The sequence below is a fragment of the Ciona intestinalis genome, chromosome 6 (genome assembly GCF_000224145.3).
Source record: "Ciona intestinalis chromosome 6, KH, whole genome shotgun sequence".
Classification (NCBI taxonomy): domain Eukaryota; kingdom Metazoa; phylum Chordata; class Ascidiacea; order Phlebobranchia; family Cionidae; genus Ciona; species Ciona intestinalis.
In genome coordinates, this window is record NC_020171.2 from 56,099 (window position 1) to 76,443 (window position 20,345).

At 35.8% G+C, this 20,345-nt stretch overlaps 4 protein-coding genes across 6 annotated transcripts; 3 read left to right on the forward strand and 1 right to left on the reverse strand.

The window, feature by feature from the left end:
* The first annotated feature begins 1,547 nt into the window (after positions 1 to 1,547).
* LOC108949283 (methyltransferase-like protein 24) lies at positions 1,548 to 14,537 on the forward strand. Of its 3 annotated transcripts, none has more exons than XM_026834895.1 (8): positions 1,548 to 1,682; positions 2,467 to 2,508; positions 2,769 to 2,801; positions 3,511 to 3,599; positions 4,278 to 4,482; positions 4,724 to 4,837; positions 5,214 to 5,293; positions 6,348 to 7,090. In XM_026834895.1, exons 1-8 carry the CDS (start codon positions 1,571 to 1,573, stop codon positions 6,660 to 6,662), a joined length of 990 nt encoding a protein of 329 aa, XP_026690696.1. In that variant the 5' UTR covers positions 1,548 to 1,570; the 3' UTR covers positions 6,663 to 7,090. The 3 variants fall into 3 exon arrangements, with proteins under 3 accessions (XP_026690696.1, XP_026690697.1, XP_009858807.1); XM_026834896.1 differs by lacking the exons at positions 2,467 to 2,508; positions 2,769 to 2,801; positions 3,511 to 3,599; ... (2 more) ...; positions 5,214 to 5,293; positions 6,348 to 7,090 and adding exons at positions 9,086 to 9,127; positions 9,581 to 9,613; positions 10,106 to 10,194; ... (2 more) ...; positions 12,858 to 12,937; positions 13,943 to 14,537 and having other exon boundaries at positions 1,554 to 1,682; XM_009860505.3 differs by lacking the exons at positions 1,548 to 1,682; positions 2,467 to 2,508; positions 2,769 to 2,801; ... (3 more) ...; positions 5,214 to 5,293; positions 6,348 to 7,090 and adding exons at positions 8,337 to 8,491; positions 9,086 to 9,127; positions 9,581 to 9,613; ... (3 more) ...; positions 12,858 to 12,937; positions 13,943 to 14,537.
* Positions 14,538 to 14,631: 94 nt separating this feature from the next.
* Positions 14,632 to 16,732, forward strand: LOC100176036 (thiamin pyrophosphokinase 1-like). The gene has a single exon (XM_002130334.4). It carries the CDS (start codon positions 14,752 to 14,754, stop codon positions 15,523 to 15,525), a length of 774 nt encoding a protein of 257 aa, XP_002130370.1. The 5' UTR covers positions 14,632 to 14,751; the 3' UTR covers positions 15,526 to 16,732.
* Positions 16,720 to 17,778, forward strand: LOC104265772 (thiamin pyrophosphokinase 1-like). Its single transcript, XM_009860508.3, has one exon. The coding sequence runs from the start codon at positions 16,737 to 16,739 to the stop codon at positions 17,505 to 17,507; it is 771 nt and encodes a 256-aa protein (XP_009858810.1). The 5' UTR covers positions 16,720 to 16,736; the 3' UTR covers positions 17,508 to 17,778.
* On the reverse strand, positions 17,756 to 20,297 carry LOC113474322. The gene is made up of 3 exons (XM_026834898.1): positions 20,007 to 20,297; positions 19,029 to 19,141; positions 17,756 to 18,583 (listed from the first exon to the last, which is right to left on the reverse strand). Exons 1-3 carry the CDS (start codon positions 20,223 to 20,225, stop codon positions 18,001 to 18,003), a joined length of 915 nt encoding a protein of 304 aa, XP_026690699.1. The 5' UTR covers positions 20,226 to 20,297; the 3' UTR covers positions 17,756 to 18,000.
* Between the last annotated feature and the right edge of the window lie 48 nt (positions 20,298 to 20,345).

Genomic DNA, 20,345 nt, shown 5'->3' on the forward strand with positions numbered 1-20,345 from the left:
TGTTTTCGTTTCCCGCCAGTGTATTGTGACGTAATTTTGGTGTTTGTGATGGGGCCTTGACGTATTAATCACAGTGCATACTGGCTGCCTTGTTTTTCCATAGCATTTCAACCATTTTAGTCTTGCTCGGCGCGTCGATTAATTATCATTTTGCTGTCGCGCTGTCAGCTCAGTAACCAGTTCGATTTAGCAGGTACTGCGCTGGTTACTGTAGTTTATCCTTTACTTTCGTTTTTGAGATACTGGTTATTGAGTATTCTATGTTTTATTGTTTATTTCGGTACACCCTTTTTAAAATATTAGTAGATTAGTTTAGTTTATTTGATATGATTTAATGATTTCAGATAGGCAGTCAGTTTATTTAAATCTTAGTGATTAATTTAGAATCAATAGAATAGAACGAAGCAAATTGTCAAACGGTATGTAAATCCACCGATGTCATTAGCCTATATACGTAAGCAGATGCTAATTATTGCAAAGGCACTTATGCCAAGTCCCTTCCTTTGGCTTATCATGTCTTTTATTTGTCTATACGCTTTTGCTTATGTATATAGACGTACTTAAGCAGCATAGTGCTAGACCGGTACCACTTTACCGGTATAGGCTTTAATTTTTGTATAAGTCCTAAAAAACTGCTTCCGGTTTTCCTTTTATTCGAGTTGTAAGGACAGTCCACGTGGCCCATTCGATTTTGTCTTGTGTGGATCAGATAAACCTAAATGCCTTAATAGGCTGGATAGTTTACATTGAAGAGTTTAAATAAGGAACCGACAAGCTGTGTGGTTAATTGTTTCCTTTAAAGCTAGATTCGCGCCAGGCGGGATACCCGTGTAGAATTACTTGCTTTTATATAGATTTACGGATGGAAGAGGTCAGTTCTCTATCGTACTCTGTCGATTTATTTTAGTATAGTAGGATGGGGGAAGATGGGACACCTTTGGTTCATAATATCCAAATGTCCTGATCGTGTTTTAAACAATTAACAGCGGTCTATGAGAGTCTTGAGCATATAGTTTTATATTTATTTGAATGTCCTTTGTTTACTACCACATGGGACGAGAAAATAGAGTTAAAATGTGTCCCAACTTCCCCTATCATACTATACCACATCTTTTACAGACCTAGCACATTATTAAAGAGTGATAGTACAGTTTCTATAATGTATAACGCACCTATAGTTTCATGGCAAATTAAAGGGCGTGACTTGTACGGTTGAGTAAACGTTTGCTAGTCAGCGTGTCCTATTTTAGTTTTGCCTAACATTTTTCAAAGCGATAAGCTATGCGGCTTTTATTTGTCTTCAAGATAAAGGTTGACTAGTAGAAATACGGTACTGGCTGCGCAATAACATTGGTTTTAGTTTTTAAAATGAACGTTATTGTTTAGCGTGTTAAAGTAATGTTTTCAGCCTGCAGTAATTACTGAGAAATTGTCTGTTTTTCTTTGAAATCTAGCGTCAGTGTATACAACATCGCAGTATAACTAACAACTGTACAATCTTTTGTTTGCTTTAATTTGACCACACTATTATATTGTTGTGTTTTTACTTGTACAATTTCAGTGTAGAAAAATGGCGCCGAGTAGAAATGTCTTAGTTGTAATTTTGATCGCCTTTGTAGCAGTATTGGTTGTTATTCATTTAAATTCGTCAACTTTAATGAATCAGTTAAACCAAGTCAAAAGTAAGTATTTATGTCTTCTTTTACTTTTTTAATGTTCGATACCAAAAACACTGTACGGTTAATAGCGTAGTCACATTGTTATAGGTATATTTTACATTTACATAATCGTATAGTATGATGGGGAAGATAGGACATATTTTAATTCTCTTTTTCTATACCCATTGGGTAGTAAACAAAGTATATTTACAGAATTACATGACCGTATCCCTACGACTCTAAAGCTTGTGTCTTGTTCAAAACACTTGTTGTTATTTGGAAATATATGATTTAGGTGCTAACGGTATCCCATCTTACACCACAGTACTACATTCCCTTTGTACTAGTTTTATCGCAGTTACTGTAAACTACATAGGACTAGACGGGTAGTTAAATATTAACTGGATCTGGCGTTTGTATGTCTGACTATAATCGTTTCTTTAAAGAATGATGAACTACTTCGGGCAATGTTTAAGCTTGAAAACCGTTCATGAAAAAGCCCATTGTTGTTACGCTAGGCTAGGGCTATTATTTAACGTCTAAGTATGGTGTTCGGTTTTATTAATTTTTATAGCGCGGTCTTCAGGTAAATTGGAAAATAAAATTTAAAATTGTTGAAAATAACTTTTGTACATTACATACGCCCAACATCATTTATTCCTGGGTAGTATTTGAATTTTAAAACATAACCATTGTTTTGTAACCCGTATAAAACTATAGCGGTTAATTTAAATTACATTACATGTATTCCCCTATGTCGGAAAACGTTGTCGGAAATTGAATTAACGGTTGCCATTTTTTTTTGTAGAATTGACGCTTGCTGTAGAACACGAAGAGCAGGAAGTACACGGTACGTTATGGCTTCGAAATATTGAAAGAGAATTTTAGTAGGAGGACCAGCTTTGTTTGCCTTGTCAAAAAAACCAAAATGATGTATTTGAGTTCGCTTTGTGTTCTTGTCTAACCAAAGCTATTTACATATCTATTAATTTAATACCCAGGACGTTTTTCTGTGTATTTTACCAATGGTTTTCGCCCCTTTAAACAGTTCTTTTATAACCCATTAATGACGTATTGTGTTTCTCCGTTTTTTATCACTTTTCTTTACAGAATTACTTCAAAAGATTCCACCAGTGCAAGAGAGTAAGTATTTTCTAATCTTCTACATTCGTTTAATTACAGTAGTGTGGGGAAAGATGGGACACCTTATCATTCTATTTTTCGTCACATTTAGTCGTAAACAAAAAAATCAAATATATAGTTATAAAACCGTATCCCCACGACTCCTATATACCGTTGTTGATTGTTTAAAACGCGATCAGTACATTTAGATTCACTGTGCTTAACGTGTTCCATCTCCCCTCAACCCTACTATATAAATATTGTGGTGCCCGACTACTTATTTAGAACCAAATGTGCGTGCAACATGTATTATACCAAATACCAGGTCTTATGTCGGGGCATGGTAGAAACTGTGTTTAGACCTAATTGGTCCAGCATTACTTGAGTTAACATGTACTTAGCTTGGCTATTGGTCACGTAGTTCTTTACGTCCAGCAGTTGTTCTTGTTCTTTCTGAATAACTTATACTTTCTGAACTTTTTAATAATTTTTCATATTTAAAACCGCAAAGTTAGTGATTATTATTTAAATGTAATGCTTTAAACTCGTGCAACACACAATTCTCGAATATTTACATATATTTTTGATTAGTCATTGTATAATGAAACGTGCCGTTTAATAATGTTAAGCACTTTTATTGATAAAACGTGTTTTATTTGCGCTGAATGTGCGTGTATTTTCCTCTTGAGTAAGCAATCTAAAGTTATTGTTTTTCATTATTTTTTATTAGTACATGAGAACAAAGGATTCGCGAAACCTGGTGAAGCAAGCCCAAAAGAAGAATTTGAACGACTATGGAACTATGTGTATACCATGCAGGTAGCGCTATATCCGCACTAATAACACCTTCCGTATCCAGACGATACTAGCTTTAAGGCTTGATGTTGCCACAATAGTGAACGTGTACTTCCATGGGCCATTGTGGGCGTATGTGTCCTTGGGCAAGACACTTAACGACAACTGCTCCAACCCAGTGGTCACTAATGGGTTGTCCAAATTATCAGCCATATATAAAAAAATGAAAAAATCTAAAAAAAAATAATCACCCACAAAGTAACATACATGGCAACTCGTAAGCTGGCACGAGGTGTTAAACCCGTGTAATAACGACTGTCGTTTTCCGGCCACGCGAGAATAAAGTAAGTTACATTCATTCATTCATGTACCAATACACTTAACGTTCGTTGCTCCAACTCAGCAGTCACTAATAAGTTGTATAAATCTAAACAAATTAAATTATCAACAGACAACGATATTTAATATTTGATAATTTATAAGCCAGTAAAAGGTGTGAAAATCTTAACAACTGTGCAATAAAGCGACTGTCGTTGTACCGCCACACGAGGATAAATAAGTGACATTTTTTTTCATGCAATTGGGCATATAATGCATAAAATAACGGATTTCGTTAACAGACCTGTTTACATATATTAAAATAAAATCATAAAAAAATTTTGTTGCAAAATAGTCATATTAATCACCCATTTGTTATCGCAGTACAACTGCTCGCATGGTGAATATTTGGGCGGAAATCCAGGAAATGGAGACGGAGCTTATTGGTTATGCAGCGAGCCAAGGTTCTGGCCAAGAGAAACCGACAAGGAATACAAATGCTTAATGTATTCGTTTGGTGTTGGCGGAGACTTTACTTTTGATGATGAAATTGCAAATAGAGGTTGTGAGGTTCACTCGTTTGATCCAAGTAAGAAAAAACATAGATATACACAAAACAAATCTGAAAGAATCAGAAACTCAAAAAAATGCGTCAAAACTTGGTGTTGAGCGAATTTGATTAGAATTTGACTTAATTTTTTTACCGTGTTCAGAAGCACTTAAGTATATATTTCGCTCTGCGGGAATTTCAAAAACTCATTCTGTAAAAACTGGTCATAGAGTTTTGCTAAGAATTTTTGGTTTAGAAATATTTATGTTTGTACTTTCAGCTGAACAATTGGAAGACGGGCTCGTACGAGAATCAGGTGTGACTTTCCATAAGATTGGAATATCAGCTACCGACACAGATAAAGATGGAAACGGATGGAAAATGCGAACTTTAAGTAATTTGAGTCATATTTTAATGTAAAGAAAGTTTAATTTCGCGAAGTAACATAGGGACTAACTTTATTTCCCTATTTCCATTGTCTGGGAATTTTATTTTCCCTATTTCCAATGTCTGTGGGCAACATACTTAACGACAATTGCTTCAATCTAGTGATTGTTTATGTCCAAATGTAAGCCATACATAAAAAAAGCGAAAACAAAAACAAAATCCTATAATAACACTCACGAAGTTATGTATATGTACTGTTACTCTTAACAGACACAAGTGTACGAACTTATACAACGCACTTAAGTTACATTTTTTTATTCATATTTTTCGGACGTATGCTTTAAGTTTAAAACATATGCTTTGTCTTATAATTTTATTTTTAGAAACCCTAATAAAAGAGCTCGGTCATAACGGAAGGTATATTGATTATTTGAAAATGGACACAGAGTCTTATGAAGAGGGTGTAAGTTGTTTTTGTTTATTTATTTTTTTCAGAAATGTTATTTTAACCCACAAAGTAACATACATGGTAATGCAGAAGCTGGCACAAAGTCTATATAGGAATATCCGTGTAATAACGACTGTCGTAGGCCCCGCCACGCAAGGTGAATAAGTACATTCATTTCGGTTCTTTTGTGTTTTTAATTTCCCTGTTTCGTATAGCATGAATGAATGAATTTAACTTACTTTTATCCTCGCGTGACCGAAAAACAACAGTCGTTATAATAACATGGGTGTTTGTTTCAGACACCTCGTGCCTGCTCACGAGTTACCATCTATACTACTTTGTGGGTGCTTATGTTTTTTTCATGTATAGCTTCCAATTTGGACCACCCGTTAGTGGCCACTGGGTTGGAGCAATAGTGTCAGTGTGTATGTGTTGCACAGCGTTGCTTTCTGATAAAACAGTATTTGACGCCCTAATAGGTTTCTGTCTTATTAAATTTTAAAGTTCAAGACCGTTAAACTGCCAGCATGGTTGACATGTATGTACTTGGATGGGATTTAACGCTAATTGTAACAAACCAGTGATCCATATTAGCTTGCTTAATTAGCAATCACATACAAAAAAAGATATACCCTGCTACATCATGTCCCATGCTTGGTCTTTTTATTGCTGGGAACAAGGGGTATAAAACCACTATATATACGCATAATGGGCATTTCTGTTATAATTATGCACGACCACTCACATATGGCGTATTATTTTGCTCCTGCTGTGACTCGGGCTACTGTCTGTTCCACCATACGAGTATTATCGTATAAATAAATTAGTATAGTGGGGTGGGGGGAAATGGGACACTTTTAGCACAAAAAAATAAATATCCTGGTCGTGTTTTAAACAAATAACAATGGTCTATGAAAGTCGCGAAGACAAGGTTTTATAACTTTTTAAATGTTCTTTGTTTACTACCAAAATGTACGAGAAAATAGAATAAAAAGGTGTCCCATCTTCCCCCATCCTACTATATTACCATGACCATAACTCGTACGATAAAACCCGATTTACTCTCCAGTTAATGCAACAAGTACTAGACAACGACTTGGCTAAGTGTGTACGGCATTACGCTCAGGAAATTCACCTTTTTGGGCCAATATCCAGCCCCGGCAAGCTTGCTAAATGTCGACACCTGTATCGGGCCATGACACAACTGAACGACCACGGCTGGAGACTTTACAATACAACAGATAATTGCCGATATCTAAAATCGCCAGACCCGCACGCAAGACAGCTGCAAGTAAAACCGTCTATGGTGAACAGTGGAAACGCTATTTTGTGGGAAACAATGTTTGTAAACTTTGCCGCTACAGAACCATGCAAAGTTGAATAAATTAACACTGCATTCTTTCTCCTTGACATTTTATATATATAAAACTAGGACTGGTGAATATCAATCACTGTCCCGTAAACTTAGTTCAAGGGATATTACGCATGCGCCGGAACGCCACTAAGCATGCGCAGAAGGTCGGACCAAATATTCAGCAAGATCTGTAAAATTTCATCCGCCATTAAAAAGTCCGAGTATTATATATAAATATTGGCAAACCACTTTTGCATCGGTTCAAGCAGATTCCAAATACAAATATCTTTACACGGACTTAGTAGCAAGGAAATTTAACATCCAGAGGACTACATTAACGCTATTCATTGCATATATTAATTAACCGGTAATAAAATAAACACCGAAATCGCTTCATTGTTACACTTGTCATTATATTGTTCTATTTTGTAAAGCCAATACATGGATTACAGTTTGTATTTATAATTCTAATTCTTGCTGGCTTTCTATTAAACAACCTAAATTAAGCACCCGCCGCCGCAAATATTGTGACATTACCTTAGACACGATGACATTTTGAATTAAACATGTTAACTGATGTGGATTCACATTTTGCCTTCAGTTATGCATTATAAATTGCCCATTTTTGTGTGAATCCGTCGTAAATAAAGAAGTGGGGTGGGAAAAGATGGGACACCTCTTTATTCTATTTTCTCGTTCCATTTGGTAGTAAACCAAAAACATTCAAAGGATTATAAAACCATATCCTAACGTCTCCCATAAACTGTAGTTAGTTGCACTTTACCACGCAGTACTACATAGTAGGATGTGGTATGATAGGATCTGTTTCCTTCTAGTTTTTCCAGCCATTTGACTTTTAAAGAGAGCTGGTATTTATTGTTTCAAATGGGGGGGATTTAGCTGCCAACAGTATTTTACCCCACAGTACAATAAATAGCGGATGTTAGTTATTTGGCACCTGATTGACCCGCTTCCTCATTGCTAGCATATTAGGTTTCATTCATTTAGATTTTAGAATGAAATCGCTTTACATGTAGCCGGGCTACCAAAATGTACAGCTTCGTAAGTTTTTAAACTCCAAAGTCTAACAGCAGAGATACATATGTTTGGAAATTACCAGTAGAATACAAGGCTTTCCAATGAAACGACTAACGTTAATTTTCTTTTCAACGCCTGGCTGGATACACCCGCGTGAATTATTTAGCGTAGGTTTTCGCATGGATAGAACCATAACACCATAGTACTTCCTATTCTAGTGCTACACCGTTACAGTCCAGGACTCTAGGCATATTGCAGAAGAATATATCGTATTGTTTCTATAATGTGTTCGGCAACAGGCCGTCATAATTTCCTGGCAATAAAGAAAGACGATCCCACTTCTAGAAGAAGGGTCCGCCCCGTTAGACAATATTGGAACAGTCAAAGTTTCCCCTCTTAGTTGAAAGTTAAGCTAGTAGCGCGCAGTAATTAGGGGGAAATTATCAGTTTTCTACTTCAGTGTACACTGCATCACAGTATAAACGGCTATAAGCTTTCGGTTGCTGCACAGCTTTAAACAACTTCGGAAGTACATAAAACTGGTCATAACATTCTAGGCAAAATTTGAATGATTATGTCATAATGGTATAATAGTAATAGACTGTTACGTCAAAAAAGCTAAGAAGTGTGTAGCTAAAATGTACAGTGCGTGTAAATAAAATAAACTCTAAAGTTTTAACACTAACTTGTACAGTTTCAATGTAGAAAAATGGCGCCGAGTAGAAATGTCTTAGTTGTAATTTTGATCGCTTTTGTAGCAGTATTGGTTGTTATTCATTTAAATTCGTCAACTTTAATTACTCAGTTAAACCAAGTCAAAAGTAAGTATTTATGTCTTTATTTACGCTTGCTTATGTACGATAACGAAAATAATATAGCCAATACTAATAGCATCATCACCATGCAGGGTATATTTTTCATGATTTTAGTCATATTCTTGCATGGCGCTTAAAAAACGTAATCGTTTCCTATCACGACGACAGCAAAGTGCATAATAAATGAGTAAAAACTTTATGTAAGATGCTATAGATACCGTTTAGTTAAATATTAACTAGACCTATTGGTCGTGTAACTGTTCGAAAGCAGTCTTTATTCGGTTCTTTGAAATTAAATGACGTTGTTCACGCGTGACGTTGCTTCAGCAACTTGCTTACTTCGTGAGTCGTGACGTAACCTGCCTTTCGGTTCGAGGAAATTGCTGTTGTTAAAATTGAAGGCAGTTCAATCGTTGTCATTTCGAATTGCTTGGCTTAGTATCGTTTAACGGATTTACTAATTTTGGCCATTCTGTAATAACATCGCGCCCAAAATTCACATATTTCTAATTCCCGACTTTGAAATGTATAACCACCGTTATTAAAAGCCCACTTAACTCTTGTACCCAATTTGAATACTAGTTGCCATGTTTTTCGCAGAACTGACGCTTGCTGTAGAACACGAAGAGCAGGAAGTACATGGTAAGTCTTGTCAGTAATGCAGTATGTATGTCTAGAACGAACCAAAGTTAGTATAGACGACGTTGGCACGAACGCTTTTATATAGCAGGTTGGGGGAAGATGGGACACCTTTTCATTCTTTTTTCTCGTACATTTTGGTAGTAGACAAAGAACGTTCAAAGAATTATAAGACCTTTTCCTTGCGACTTTCATGGACCGTTGTTAATTGTTTAAAACACGACCAGGATATTTATATATTTTGTGCTAAAGGTGTCCCATCTTCCCCACCCCACTATATCATTTAATTCAACCTTCCCTTTTGAGTGAAACATATAGGTTTTAATAACAGTTTTGTTTTGATTTTTCTTAACCAGTCGTTTGTGCTTTTCGGTCGTAACTATTTTCGGGAATTTCCATACCCACGTTTGAAAACCTGTTTATTTTCTTACTTTTTTTAATTACTTTCTTTTACAGCATTGTTGCAAAATATACCACCAGTACAAGAGAGTAAGTATTTCCTTATCTCATATATCCGTTACTTTATGTGTTTTTAAAATTATGGCACAAAGCTACTTTTAACTGTAAAAACCAAAAGTACGATTTACCATGTATTGTTGATACCCGTGGGTTAGGTCTAACTCGGACCTTTACCCAAAGTTATCATGTATTCGCTTTTTAGTATTGTAAATAGGAAATATTTGCGTTGTTATCTACAAATTACCAGACAACTATTCAGCAGATGCTGCATGATATACTTCAGTAGGTACATATAGGCGCAGGTCCTTATTTATGAGATATTGTCACGCTCTAAAAGTTACGAATTCTATGTTTTTTTACAACGTTTCGTAGGCGAAACTCCTTTTTTGCCTCGTGATTTTTGCTTGGTTACGAGTTACATACACTGTCAACCATTATGTTACGTCATTTGATTTCATTTATAACAATAGGGCGTTCAAATTACCGTTAACCCTTCATAATACTGTTCTGTACATTGTCTAGTACACGAGAACAAAGGATTCGCGAAACCCGGTGAGGCAAGCCCTAAAGAAGAATTTGAACGACTATGGAACTATGTGTACACCATGCAGGTATAAACAACTTATGTGCACTGTGTGGCTTTACACGCAGTAACAGTGCTTGTCATATCCTATATCCAAATAAAACAATATTGAGGCTTGATGATGCCACAATTGTATCATTCGTCCGGCGCCGTGACAAAGTGGTTGGCGCGCTGCTTGTAACCCAGGGGTAATGGGTTTAAGGCTCGAGAGATATATTTTCATTCCGTTTTATCGTCCCAATTGGTAGTAAACTAAGAATATTCAAAGAATTATAAAGCCGTATCTTCGCGACTCCCATAAACCGCTGATAATTGTTTAAAACACGGTCAGGATACAGGATACTTGAATATTATGTGCAAAAGGCGTCCGATGGTGTGAGATGGGACGCCTTTAGCACATAATAGGTTTTAATGCGACCCAGATTTGGGTCGCGTTTAAACCTTGATTTGATTGCTGTAATATAATCACCAATTTGTTATCGCAGTACAACTGCTCGCATGGTGAATATTTGGGCGGAAATCCAGGAAATGCAGACGGAGCTTATTGGTTATGCAGCGAGCCAAGGTTCTGGCCAAGAGAAACCGACAAGGAGTACAAATGCTTAATGTATTCGTTTGGTGTTGGCGGAGACTTTACTTTTGATGATGAAATTGCAAATAGAGGCTGTGAGGTTCACTCGTTTGATCCAAGTGAGGAATGTCTTGTTTTTTTATAACTCAGATGTTTTTTTATTTACAATTAAGAGCGAAAAACACAACATTTTTTAAACTCCGTTCAAGAAATTGGACTCCCGTGTTATTTTTCCGTTGTTGCTCTGATAAATTACTATCACTTATTTAAAGTAAACGTGGAAGCATCCATGCGTGCTGCTGCGTGAGCTGGCATTTGGCTCATAAGCAAAAATGGGAGTTTTTCTGCCACAGCAGTGACCGCCATGCAGTACAGTGTGAATGTGAATTTTTTAAATTGAATTAAACTTGACTTATTTTGGCGTTCCGAAAAGACTACAGTTATAACGTATATGTGAGCGATTCTGGCTAGATGCCTTATTAATTACAGTGCAACAGCCTTTTGGGGGCGGCGCCGTGGTTAGCGCGCGCCTGCCTGTAACCCAGAGGTAATGGATTCAAGGCTCGACGCTGATACAATTGTGGGCGTATGTGTCCTTTGTCAAGACACTTAACGGCAATTGCTCCAGCCCAGTGGTCACTAATGGGTTGTCTAAATTATCAGCCATATATAAAAATGAAATAATCAAAAAAATAATAATAATTACCCACAAAGTAAAATACATGGTAACTCGTAAGCTGGCACGAAGTGTTAAACCCCTGTAATAACGACTGTCGTTTTCCGGCCACGCGAGGATAAAGTAAATTACATTTATTCATTCCTTCTCTTATATTTCGGTGTATTCTGTGGGTATCTCCATACACTAACCTATATTGACGCCCAAAAATTAATGTCTTTAAAATGTAATTCTAGCTGAACAATTGGAAGACGGGCTCGTACGAGAATCAGGTGTGACTTTCCATAAGATTGGAATATCAGCTACCGACACAGATAAAGATGGAAACGGATGGAAAATGCGAACTTTAAGTAATTTAATTCATATTTTACCTACATTATAAAGCTTTCCATCAGTTCATTATTGTTATTAAAGCCATATTGCCTATCTCCAGGAAAGCTACTTCGAATCTCACAAATGTGGTAACTCGTGAGCAGGCATGAGGTGTATGAAACAAAACACCCGTCTTAAGGTGGCAGTACACAGTATCCGGCGTGCATATTCGCATGCGAAGTCGTATGCAAACCCGTGTCCAATTCCGCATGCGGCAGCGAAATCCGGACAAAACGGACGAATTTCGGATACTGTGTACAGCCACCTTTATAATGACTGTCGTTTCCCCGCTACGTGAAGATGAATAAATTACATACGTGGTAACTAACTTGTAAGCAGGCACGAGGGTTCTGAAATTAAACACCCATATAACTACTGTCATCACGCAACAAAAAATAATTGTATGCCTTCGGCCCCGTACCTCAGTTATTAGCGCGCATGCCTCTAAACCCAGAGGTAATGGGTTCAAGGCTCGTCGCTCCAACCCAGTGGTCACAAATGACTTGTCCAAATTATAGGCCACACTTAGAAAAATCGAATAAAAAATAACCACTTATAAAGTAACTTTAAGCTGGAACGATGTGTATAAAGTATAAAACTAAATGGCAATGAGCCGATTCTGGTCAAAAGCGCAGCAGGTCTCTTGGCATGCCTCATCAATTGACCTTATCCATAAAAGTGCTAACACTGTCTTTGCTTTCAGAGGACAAACAAATTACATTCTTCCATTTATATATTCATTTTTTACTGTCCAATGCCTTAAGTTTATAAATTTACCCAAAAGAAACTTTTCCCCACTCTATTATATAGTATGGTGGGGAAAGACGGGACGCCTTTAGTCTATAACATTCAAATATCCTGATGTTGTTTTAAACAATTAACAACGGTCTATAGAAATCGTAAGGATACTGTTTTATAATTCTTTGAATGTTCTTTGTTTACCAACAAATGGGACGAGAAATAGAATGAAAAGGCGTTCCATCTCCCCCCACCCTACTATACATTAGTTTATTCATAGGTGTCGTGCGAAATGCTTTAAAACATATGCTTTGTCTTATAATTGTATTTTTAGAAACCCTAATAAAAGAGCTCGGCCATAACGGAAGGTATATTGATTATTTGAAAATGGACACAGAGTCTTATGAAGAGGGTGTAAGTTGTTTTTGTTTTTTAATTCGTTTTTGTTCGTAAACAGTATAGTATGGTGGGGTAGATGCGACACCTTTAGCACATATTATTCCAATAGTTTGATCGTGTTTTAATTAATTAACAACGGTCCTTGAAAGTCGTGATATAGTTTTGTAATTCTTTGAATGTTCTTTGTTTACAACTAAATGGGACAAGAAAATAGAGTTAAAAGGTGTATTAGGGTGGAGAAAGACGGTACACCTTTAGAACATAACATCCAAAAATCCTGATAGTGTTTTGAACAATTAACAACTGTCTATAGAATTCGTCAGGATATATGATTGTATAATTTTTTGAATGTTCGTTGTTTACTACCAAATGGGACAAGAAAATATAATGAAAATGTGTCCAATCTTGCCCCATCTTACTGTATATATAATCTAGAATTTCTTTCTTAGTCGACGCCTTATTATGTTCACAGCCCATGACTAGTAAATACATGTGTGTCCTTTGGTATGATTTAAGGGTAATTGCACCAACCCAATTGCCAATAATAAGCTGTCAAAATAACTGCCATATATAACATATAGTGGAGTTGGGGTAGATGGGACACCTTTAGCACATAATATTCAAGTATCCTGATCGTGTTTTAAACAATTAACAAAGGTCCATGGGAGTCGTGGAGATATAGTTTTATCATTATTTAAATGTTCTTTGTTTACTGATAAATGGGACGAGAAAATACAGGTAAAAGATGTCCCATTTTCCTCCACCCTACTATAAAAAATACTACTATCCACTAAGTTACGTGCTTTAACTCGTCGCAAAGTGTGTGTGACCGCTTGCAGAAATGGGCCAAATCGGCCCTAAATCCAAGGCCGTCAAAGACCTATACTCATAGAATATGATGTAACCGACACCAACGTACAATATCATATGTGGTAAACTCCACGCTGTCCCATTACAAGAATATAAATAAGTGGCCATTACTTTTATTATGGTACATATAATGAGTCTCCTACACTTTAGTTAATGCAACAAGTTCTGGACAACGATATGGCTAAGTGCGTAAGGCATTACGCTCAGGAAATTCACCTTTGGGGGCCAATATCCAACCCCAACAATCTTGCTAAATGTCGACACCTGTATCGGGCCATGACACAACTGAACGACCACGGCTGGAGACTTTACAATACGACAGATAACTGTAGATGGCTACAGGCGCCAGATCCGCATGCAAGACAACTACAAGTAAAACCGTCTATGGTGAACAGTGGAAACGCTATTTTGTGGGAAACAATGTTTGTAAACTTTGCCGCTACAGAACCATGCAGAGTTGAATAGACTGCATTTTTGCCATTTTCGCTGTGAAAAATGCTTGAATGCGCTATCTCGATATATTTTTAAATGTTATAATTTAACTGAAAACCCCTCTTGTAACATTTTGCTTGATTTTTAGTATCTGAATTAAGAAATGTTTCTGGGAGCTCTAATCTGCAAAATTTTATGTAGCACAAGTATCTAATACAACCATGCAGCACAAGTATCTAATATTCTAATGCATGTTGCGCAAGTGTGTAATACAACCATGTAGCACGCTAATAAAATGTCTTTTTTTCTCATGGTCCCGTTGTACGCACCAAGGACCTTTTTATACTACGCTAAGGCTACAAATCTTTAAATATACTTGGAAAGGAATTCCCCCAATATTATCAAGGTTTCTAAAAGCGTTGTAAAGAAAAGACGAATATATTCTAATAAATTTAGGTACGAGTTATGCATATATAAGGTTATAACTATACTTAGAGCTGATATATATATGTATATATAAACTTAAGATGAGTTGTAATTCGCAAACAGAGGTTACACTTTCTTTTACGCCCCTTGGGTTTATGGACACAAAAAAGTACAACAAGAAAATCGCTATAGTTGTTGTAAAAGACCACGGATCAGCTGGTTGCAGCACTAAATTAGACTTTTTAAAGGAACTATGGAAACATGCATGTTACAGAACTATCGTGAATCTGGACACGAAACCTTCAAGCTGCAACTGGCTTAAAAAGTTAGAAACCGGAAGTTTTTTATACTTCAATGATGGAAAATTTGATTCTTTATCTATAGAAGCTAACAGTACCATGTTAAGTGCGCAAAAAACGGATACAGAGGGTATTACAAATTTAAACCTCTGTCTAGACCACATTGTTTCTGTAATAAATATGAAAAAATGCGCTGCAACTGAAATACTGATTGTGTCTACTGGAGTTAGGACAACTACAGATGTAATTGAGTATCTACGTATAATGTACTCTGCTCAAAATGCCGCAAAAATTGCTTTGCCAATTTCTGTTGTTGTAAGCGAGTCTTTTATTTCTGTTTTACCGAAAGGTTCTTCTAACCTGGCAGTGGGCACAGGTTTTGAGGGAAAATGGTGCGGCCTTCTGCCTTTTGGTGGAGAAATAGTAGCCACAACTAAAGGTTTAAAATGGAATTTAACTGAGAATATATTACAATACAACCAGCTTATCAGTACTTCAAATGAACTAGATGGTTCTGGGATTGTATTAATTAAAAGTAATCTACCTGTTGTTTGGACTCAAGGAATTAAATTTTAACAGCAAAAACTCAAATTGTTAATACATGTATAATATACAAAGTTATATTTCATACGGATAATAATGTTTAACACCGTTTTGCATATATTTCTACTAGCATATATTTATTATGACTTAACACATTAAGATTATGTATAGCCTGTGCATTAATTTTTTTCCTAAATTGCAATGATTTTTGAAAAACTTTGGCACTGTTTTTAATCAGGTATATGGGATTTTGGAATATGTTAAAATTATACATGCGTTTTTAGTACAAATTTACAAACATTTCAGTATGTTTTAGTATAAATTGACACTTAAGTTCCAATTTATTGAAATATTGCTGTTAATGTCCATACCTGACTTGAATGTTGTATGGTATATTCTGTTAATCTGTTACCATGGTTTTTATTTTCCTAGGTTATTTTACTGCACTTGCGGCAATTTTATTCCGATATTTGCTAAAGGCAGATCATTGTATTTTTAATGAACTTTAGTTTTATTGCGTGTATATTTAGATAAATACAATCCACTATGCAAGGATTATTTTGTGGTTATAATCCTAAACAGCTAAATTGTTTATTGATGCGACATTTATATACAAGGTATAGCTTTATGTAGTATGATATATTCAGAATAATGATGTACAGTCCGTTATTTAAACCATAACGTGTGCAATTTTGTGTATTGCTACTGTTTGGCGTTTTTCCATTTGAGTATGTACTAACTGTCACTTTGTTGGTGTTTATATATAATCTGTTTTATAACAGTATTTAAATTTTGTTTTATAACAGTCTATTTTTATTTTTTTGTAAAAATTACTGTTTATGAATTACTTTGATGTACTGTTTCACTAAATAAATCCCAAATCCCCCACTTCGTAAAGGCAGTTAGTCAAACACTAATATGGTCAGTGGCGCAGCCAGGGGGTTTCGGGGGTCGTAACCCCCCCTTTTAAACCAAAAAAAATTAATTTTTTTGATTAAACTTTTTTTTTTTTTTGGCTGCGCCACTGAATATGGTATTTTAGTATCTAAAACTTTTAAACTTAATATTAGTTTACATTGAACTAAATTAATTCTTATTTTCGATAAACCAGATTTTAGATAAACTAATTAATTTCAGTAAATGTTTGTCTAAAATTTTACCGCTTTCACACGAAACTACCGTTTTTAAACACGCATTTGAATTATATAAAACACAAACGTATATAACTTAATCATTTTAGAGCAATGGAAGACACACCGCTAGGATTTTTAAACCCAAATGTTAAAAAGGACATAGTTCTTGTTCTCTTAAACCAGGACTGGTCTTCTGGGCTGGAAAAAGCTTTATTTCAGCAGAGATTTGATCTCTTATGGAAAAAAGCATGTTTTAAAGCCAGTGTAGATGGTGGTACCAATATACTACACAATATGAATGAAACATTATCAGTACAACAAAAACTTATACCAGATATGATTTCTGGTGATTTTGACTCGGTAACTACTGACTTGTTGGAGTACTACAAGAATTTGGGGACAGAAATTTGCCCCACACCAGACCAGGACTATACTGACTTTACAAAATGTGTTGCTATATTAGGAAATAAGTATAAAAGTGGTCAGATACCGAAAGTAATGAAATTAGTTGTGTCTTTGTTGGGCACTACAGACCGATTTGATCATTGTATGGCTAATATAAATACTTTATACACTGCTAGAGACAGCCTACCTCATGATGTAATAACATGTCTATTATTTGGAGACTCTTATGTTAGATTATTGCCTACTGGTAAGTCAGTATTACATGTCAACACTGGATTTGAAGGCTCATGGTGTAGTTTCACACCATTAACTGGGCCAGCTGTTGTAACAACATCTGGATTAACAGACAATCTTTCCAAAGCTTGCTTGAGATTTGACCTTGTCGATAAATTAAGACACGAATTGGATGGCAGTGGGACCTTAACTGTACAAACTGATTGTCCCATAGTGTTTACATTGTCAATATTAACTACTTGACTGCAGAATAATACACTCTATTTGTGTAGTTTAGGTGAATTAAATATTTGTGTTTTATTTCATTATGCTTTTACGTTTAATTTGTGCAATTGTGACGTTTATGAACTAAAAACCTCTTGAACTATTTTATTCATGTTTCGTACAATACTAGTGGTGTTTAAATTTAGGCTGATAATTGACTTATTATGCATTCGCTTTTTTCAGGCATATTTTTAATCTGATTACATTATTTGTAGGCACCATTTTTTGAATAACATGCTTTTATAGATTACTCAAGACTAAAAAAAGATGCAATTGCAACATATTAACAGTGAATCAATGCTTTTGACGGTATATTAAACTGGAACTCCTATTCTATACACAGTGATTTGTATAAAAGTGCATAAAAATGTGATTTCTGCTTTTAAAGGCATTTAAATCACAGTCACAGCTGTAGTTTCCATGAAGTGTGGTAACAAAAAGTGTTTCACTTAAAAATTAAAATATCAATTTGTCATGTCTGTACAGAATATGCTGCAACCCGTTGGCGGCTTGGGAGATGTGAAGCCACATTATAAAGCAGAATAAAGAGCAAAAAAACAACAAAAAGCAAGCAAAGATCAGTAATTAGCATGCTTCTCATTAGAGATGTAAGGTATGGTACATAATAAGTAGCGCAAGTTGTCGCGTATATATACTCATATCGTGGATTAAAGCTAAAAGCGCAGTCTATCAGTGGTTTTATACCTGACAAGACGACATATCCTTCGCCATTTGCAACTTTTCTGCCAACGAGTGCAACGCAATGTCGTTTGCTTCGAAAGTCAATAAGGCATGAGTTTGGTAGTACAGCATAGGAACTATTTAGGTTATTAGTTCTGTAGATATTTTTTGCCCATTTACTGTACTTCCAGTCTGTATATGAAGTAGTACCACAGCATTCCCAGCGTTCCTGCATTTCTGACCATCCAGAGCTTACTGTGTGTCCAGTTAAAGTGTCGTTTATTCCGAGAATAACTTTACTGACAAAGTCTTGGTTCGTAAACTCCGAGACAATAATAGCCGATGCTCCAGCAAATAACAAAATGTAAATGTACCTGTAAATAAAAAAAAACAGGTAACTTAAGCGTTTGAAATGTGGTGTAAAAAAATTGCTTTTTATGATAGAATTCGTTGTTTCAATTTATGTCACCCAAAAGCAGGATACGTAAATTGTGTTATAATGATAGTCGTTTCACGGCCAATGCATTTTAACTTGTCCGCATGTTCAGCGCAATTCGATTATAGTGGGGGGAGGGGGAGACGAGGCGGTTATTATAGTGGGGGGAAAATAAGACATGTTTTCATTCTTTATTTTATAGACCCATTTGTTAGTAAACGCAAAATATTTAAAGAATTACTTATCCGTAGCCTAAACAATGTACGAGAACGTTGTTAAATGTTAAAATCTCGATTACAAAATGTATGATAATGTGTGTCAAACGGTATTCGATCTTACCCCACAGTACTATATATTGCCAAAGAATTAAATATATAGCTTACCCGATAAGTAGGGTACGAAGTCCAGTCATACTCAGATTTAATGTGTCCGTTGTAGTTATTATCGTCTTTAGAGTAAGGAGACTAAGCAGGGAAAGTAGGACACCTCCTATAACCTAAATGTAGTTTGATTAAATAATTGGAAATATAGTTTAAGTGTTTTGTCAGGTGCTGTGGTGTTGTGGTAAGAGCGTTTGCAACGTATATATAATGTATAGTAGGATGGGGGAAGTTGGGACACATTTTAACTCTATTTTCTCGTCCAATGTGGTAGTAAACAAGGAACTTTCAAAGAATTATAAAACTATACGCTCAAGACTCTTATGGACCGTTGTTAATTGTTTAAAACACGATCAGGATATTCGGATATTATGTGTCAAAGGTGTCCCATCTTCCCCCACCCGACTATATATTGTCTATATAAACATACAAAGTACAGCGTTGCTACTTTTGTGGGCGTGTTTGCTTTCACAAGCGTTGCTCCAAGTTATGTTCATAAAGTAAGAAAAGCAAAATAAAACCAATCCGCTATAAAGTTACATACATGGTAACTCGTGAGCAGGCACAAGATGTGTGAAACAGGACACCCGTGTAGTAACAAATATTGTTGTGACGTGGGAACAAATGAGTCACACTCAAGTTGTGAATAACGTCATAATCCAGGGTATGGGCCGAGCTGTTTCAAAGGCCGTAAAAGAAAAAACTCCGATTTATTTAACTTTGGCTGATTTTATCAATAGTAGGATAGGGAAAGACGGTACACCTTTAGCACATAATATCCAAATATCCTAATCGTGTTTTAAACTTAACAACAGTCTACGAGATTTGCGAGGACAAGGTTTTATAATTCTTTTGACTGTTCTTCGTTTACTACGAAAGGGGACGAGAACATAAAATGAAAGCTTGTCCCACCTTCCCAACCCATTACAATTAACCTGGATATAGAAAAGTCAGTTAAAAAAAAGGTATTTATACACCCACCATGCATATTCCGAATGTATTCAGTGATAAAATTCCTGAAAGAATAGATACGGCGCTCCCCTCGACGACAGAAGCGAGCCCAATTCCCAATTGAACAAATCCAACGATCATCATAATAATAAAACTGACAATTATGATTATTTCTGGCTTTCTTCTAGTATTGGTATCACAGCACTCAAGGCAAAGCATTCGTTTCAACGATTTCATGCAGTTTTCCATATTACTGAAACAAATAAATACATGTGTTTATGTGCCACCCTCGAAAACACCGTGAAAATAAAAGCAATCTAATCATTTGGTATAAGATGTGATATATAGTGCTGTGGGGTAAGATGTGAC

Bases quoted from the DNA above. Each gene is read 5' to 3' on its own strand.
- LOC108949283 (XM_026834895.1), top strand. From the start codon at position 1,571: ATGGCGCCGAGTAGAAATGTCTTAGTTGTAATTTTGATCGCCTTTGTA. The intron at 2,802-3,510 runs GTAAGTATTTTC...ATTTTTTATTAG, and splicing joins GATTCCACCAGTGCAAGAGA to TACATGAGAACAAAGGATTC. The intron at 4,838-5,213 runs GTAATTTGAGTC...TTTTATTTTTAG, and splicing joins ATGGAAAATGCGAACTTTAA to AAACCCTAATAAAAGAGCTC.
- LOC100176036 (XM_002130334.4), top strand. From the start codon at position 14,752: ATGAGTTGTAATTCGCAAACAGAGGTTACACTTTCTTTTACGCCCCTT.
- LOC104265772 (XM_009860508.3), top strand. From the start codon at position 16,737: ATGGAAGACACACCGCTAGGATTTTTAAACCCAAATGTTAAAAAGGAC.
- LOC113474322 (XM_026834898.1), bottom strand. From the start codon at position 20,225: ATGGAAAACTGCATGAAATCGTTGAAACGAATGCTTTGCCTTGAGTGC. The intron at 19,142-20,006 runs GTGGGTGTATAA...AACTACATTTAG, and splicing joins ATACATTCGGAATATGCATG to GTTATAGGAGGTGTCCTACT. The intron at 18,584-19,028 runs GTAAGCTATATA...TTTTATTTACAG, and splicing joins CTTCGTACCCTACTTATCGG to GTACATTTACATTTTGTTAT.